This window comes from Poecilia latipinna, unplaced genomic scaffold (genome assembly GCF_001443285.1).
Source record: "Poecilia latipinna isolate Pla-1442-1.1 unplaced genomic scaffold, P_latipinna-1.0 Scaffold1778, whole genome shotgun sequence".
NCBI lineage: Eukaryota > Metazoa > Chordata > Actinopteri > Cyprinodontiformes > Poeciliidae > Poecilia > Poecilia latipinna.
The window spans coordinates 49,353-54,216 of record NW_015114394.1 but is presented as its reverse complement, the minus strand read 5'-3'; the positions used below and the strand labels follow the sequence as shown (position 1 = coordinate 54,216).

The window sequence follows — 4,864 nt, the reverse complement described above, 5'->3', positions numbered from 1 at the left end:
AAAAAAAAAAGTAAAATGTTTCCTTTTGGCAAAAAAAAAAGGTTTAAATTTAAATGGGTTTTAAAAAAAAAAAAAAAAAAAAAAAAACTAGATTACAGCTAATTTAAGATTTCACAAACTAAATCTCTTTTTCTCACAGGCCCAAGTTGGTATAAATAACTTATTTTCATCAGTTCATTAAAGTTAGTTAATGTTTTTAAGAACAATTTCATTTTACCATGTTAGCCAGATGTTGGCTAACAGTTTCTGGCTAACGCAAATGATTAGACAGAAACACTACTTTAGTTGTTGCAAAAACACTTACGATAGTATTTTTAGACCATCTTTTTGCATTTGCTTCAGTTATCTTTGTGTGACATTGACGTTTGCCAAAAACAGAAGAAATCTGTAAATTAGCTCATACATTTTTAGAACATATTAAACACCAAAGTGTGTCTGATGAGTCGTCTGCTCATGTGGGTTATGTCTCCGTTGTGTTTCTCCCAGGTTGTGTCCATGGGCCTGTACCTGGGAGAGACGGCGTATCTGAGGAGCAGCTGGAACATCCTGGACGGTTTCCTGGTCTTTGTGTCTCTGATTGATATTGTCGTGTCAATGGCAGGAGGCGCTAAGATCCTGGGAGTCCTGCGCGTTCTCCGGTTGCTCAGGACGTTACGGCCTCTCAGGTTAGTGACAAAGGGACAAAATCAGATCCTTTCTTTTTTTCTTTTTTTTTTTTTTTTTTTTACAGTGATATTGATGAAAACGTATTGGTTCCCCTGGCAGATTATTTCCTCTGTAACATCGGGAAAATGTCTTGTAAGTAAATTTGTCTGCCAATGGAACAAGTAGTTTTTCGTCAGTATTAAGGAATTATTTACTCAAAACAAACTCCTATAGCTATAGTTTTGTCTTATTTTAAGTGTAATAAGATATTTGCGCAAGAAAAACAGTCTAGAAATACTAAGATTTGGTGTTTTTGCGTTGTAGCACTTCAACTGACAAATATAGGCATGTTGCCTAAATACTACAAAGTCTGTCGAAAGTTTTACCTAGAGAAAATGCATAGTAAAAAAAAACAGCAACTCATCTCTGAGTAGTTGCCAGGCAACATGCTGGAACTCCCACCCCCTCCCCACTGGCCACCACCACCTCCAACTACTGTTCCCAGCCAAGCAAAAAAAGTCTGGGACCCGACCCGTCTGCCAGACATGGCGCTATCTGTCCGTCCATCTATTATCTTTACTCGGTTAATCCTCTCCGGGTCCGTGGAGGTCCTGGAGACTGACGGCTGACACCAGACAGGAGTCAGGGTTCAATCTGGACAGTCCATCACAGGTCCAACACAGAGAACGCGGTCTGACTCGGAGCGGGTAAAAGTCAGTGAGTTAACTGCTTTCTCCTCTCCTTCTCTACCTCTTTGTTACTGAGCTCAAAGTCTCCTTTGTCGTGCAAGTTTTTTTTTTTTTTTTATCTTCTTTCTAGGTCTGTCACACTCTTATTCTGTGTGAAATCATGTAAATAAAAAGGAAAATGCCATCACAGCACTGGTTTCAATTCATGACGGTCTAATAAGCAGACTAATGAAATACAAATATTGCTCTATACAAGAGTAAAAACATAAATCTTGGCGACTTTGTGACTCTCAAGTCTCTCAGTCTTTGTTTTGACCTCTCTATTAATGACTCTAGAGCTTATCTTACTGTCCTTCTCATCGTCCATGGGGGAAAAATATACTTGGTACATCATTCAGGCTTGTTGCCCAAATTCCAGTTGGTTTTTTGTTTTAATTATTGCTCTGACTCTTCAGACTGGCATCCATTTTCTTGGAGCTATTTGCTGACGATTGAAGACCAACATACATCCGTCTTACAAACATACCTTATTTATTTTCTTTTAATTTTGAAGCAAAAATATCCTTTTTGTCTCACTACATTTATATTCCATAGAAACAAGAAATCCTGGATTCCTATTTAAAGGTTTTAAGACACTTTAATCAACCTTAAGATGTGTATCTTAAAGGCTTTTGATGACTTTAGTTCACAGTTGATGCTTTTAGTTCCCAAAAACAAAATATTTCATAGCAGATAGTTGTTGTTTTGTACCACTAGAGAAATACTTTCAGATAAAATGTTGAATTTTTCTACCTATAAAATGTTACTGCAGTTGTTGTTGTTGTTGTTTTTTTTTTTTCATCTTTTCGAGGAACGCCACCGAGTGTATCGGGAGCTTTATTTTGGCATAAACACCAATTAAAAAGATCCAAGTCAATCCATCTATGACCAATTTAATATACATCTGTTCTTCGTATATTACAGAGAAAACACAAGCTTTTTCATTTGCTACTTTGATGATAATGACACGGCAAACTCAGTTCCTATTTAACAGTTTTACATTGAAAATCAGCTCTCTTGCTCTCTTGCTCTCTTTCTCTGAGTCTTTGTCTCTTGTTTTCTCTCTGCCTGCCTTGGTGTGGGTCACAGGGTTATCAGCAGGGCTCCCGGGCTGAAGCTGGTGGTGGAGACGCTAATTACTTCCCTCAAACCCATCGGAAACATTGTTCTCATCTGCTGTGCCTTTTTCATCATCTTTGGCATCCTCGGAGTTCAGGTACATGAAACCATCTTCAGAAAAGTACCTTCCCTCTCGCCGAATAAAATTTACATACGGTGCACCAATTGCAGTTTTTTGGCCGATCGCCGATCTTTGGAAAGCCTGACCTGCCGATTAAGCTGGTAACAGTGGGGTGATAATTGTTGACCGATGGATAAGAACAGATTCTGATTTGAGTATTGGCCAATGGTCGATCTTCCAAAATTCAGAAAGTCGGGGCCGAGGATTATTATTCCATTTGTTGATTGTGTCAACTACTGACAGCATCTCTAGACAAAGACAAATTGTCTGAACTAATGGAGGAAACTTGAATGAATGAGAACCAGCAGTCCCTCCCGTCATGCCTCTTTCCTCCCCAAAGCAAAACCGGTGTTATTAATTTCAAAATCCCCGCCTGCATACGTTGCTTTCCACACTCTCTGTCTACGACATGTTTGATAGGAAGATTTATTTGAGAACCAAACGCACCGTAGACGTTAAATATGAGATTACTTCAAAAGCTGTGTAAAAGGCGGCGTCTGGCTGTGCTTCTGAGTGTCGTCATGCCGTCGTCAGAATGTGTCTTTGGTCGCCTCGTTCGCTCATCTCTCCCTCTCCGTTTGTGTTTCTGCATCAAAAGCTCTTCAAAGGCAAGTTCTACTACTGCGTGGGTCCGGACGTGAAGAACGTCACGAATAAAACGGACTGCATCAGAGCCGGTTACCGATGGGTTCACCACAAGTACAACTTTGACAACCTTGGACAGGTACGGGACAAAATCATTACCAACAAAAAAAAAAGATAATCCCTTTTGTCATGTCTTTATTATTTTAGAACCTGTAAACGTAGAGCTGTCCACAGAATGTCGTTCTCAAAACGTGGGAGATAATTCAGAAAGTATTTTGCTAGAAAATTCTTTTTAAGAATGAAAATGATTCAGTGAAAAACTGTCAGTGTTCAAGGTGCAGCATGAATTGACTAGTACATTATAGCACGGGAACGCCAAAGTTAAAAAAAACAACAAAAAAAACAGAAATCACCCATGTCCCCTAGGGGCCGCCGTAGATAACAAATGAAGTAAAAGTACAAATTCCCTATTAGGCAGGTATGATTTTAATCTAAGCGTGTTGTTTTGCCTGTGTTCCTCTAGGCTCTTATGTCGCTGTTTGTTCTAGCATCAAAAGACGGCTGGGTTAACATCATGTACCACGGACTGGACGCAGTGGGGATTGACCAGCAGGTAGGAACAAACGCACGCGGCGTTCACTGACCCAATTTTCACGCTCAGTCTAACCGTTCTTAACTCCTCGGTTACTGTTCAACTCCATTTAGGGACACGTCTTAACTTTATGTTTTGCTTGTGAAGGTTTGACCACATTGCAGTAACATAGTTATTAAAACTTTGTTTCAAAGATGCCATCTTTAATGCCATTCCACGTCTATTGGTTTATCTACAGTTATTTTTGGTCTGTTAAAGCACAACGTTACTCTTGGTCACCTTCCTAAAATAATGGCCTCAGTCATTTTCTGCCCAAAGTGATTTGTTTTTATGCCTAAAGTGTCTTTTGGAAAGATGGAGGCTTTGATTTTTTTTTTGCCAAAATATCTTTTGGCAAAAAGTGACTGAGGTCATTCTTTTCGAAAGTTGACGATATGTGAGTCTTCTTATTAACTGATTTGACCTGAAGTGTTTCATGTGTATTTCAGTCCATCATGAACTGATCCCACCACTTCCCTTAGAGGCAGTGTTGGGTAGCGTAGCTCATGTAAGATCAGCAAAAAGAAAGAAGAAAAAGACGAAGATTCCGGACCTGTCAGAACTTCTCAGTTCACATTCTGCAACGCGTTTAGTGAACTACCGCGGTGCCTCCTTTCATTTCTCTGAGACTCCACGCTATGAAGATCCCCTCTGCTGTCGCCATGTTTGTTGTCGTCTGAGACGCTCCTCTAAATTTGGAAGCTAATTGAAAAACGCCCTCTAGTGACTCGGTTGCCCATCAACCGTGGCAACTTAATAAACGGCTTTTCAGGTCGAGGGGAGTGATGCTTGACAACGGCCCTATTTACATGCATAAACGGAGCATAAATGGGGCCTTAACGGAGCACATCCGGTGGGCGGAGGGGAAGTTAAAATACTCAGACGGCGTCTTAAGACAAAATGTTCTCTCTGTTATTCGGCTTCGGGAAAGTAACAATGCTGTTGTAGCTGATTACTGCAGGTAGACATGCAGGGGGAACGTTTAGGGAACGTGGTTATTCAGTTATTAGACAGATCCAATGACATCAATATATA

The 4,864-nt window shown here is 40.1% G+C and overlaps 1 protein-coding gene across 1 annotated transcript in view; it reads left to right on the top strand.

Moving 5' to 3' along the window:
• The window catches only part of LOC106965183 (voltage-dependent T-type calcium channel subunit alpha-1I), a 105,436-nt gene that overhangs the window by 63,904 nt on the left and 36,668 nt on the right, over positions 1-4,864 (top strand). Inside the window, exons 18-21 of the mRNA XM_015061112.1 lie at positions 487-665; positions 2,463-2,589; positions 3,212-3,337; positions 3,722-3,811. Of these exons, the coding sequence (XP_014916598.1) occupies positions 487-665; positions 2,463-2,589; positions 3,212-3,337; positions 3,722-3,811 (522 nt within the window). The remainder of the gene's footprint in view (positions 1-486; positions 666-2,462; positions 2,590-3,211; positions 3,338-3,721; positions 3,812-4,864) is intronic.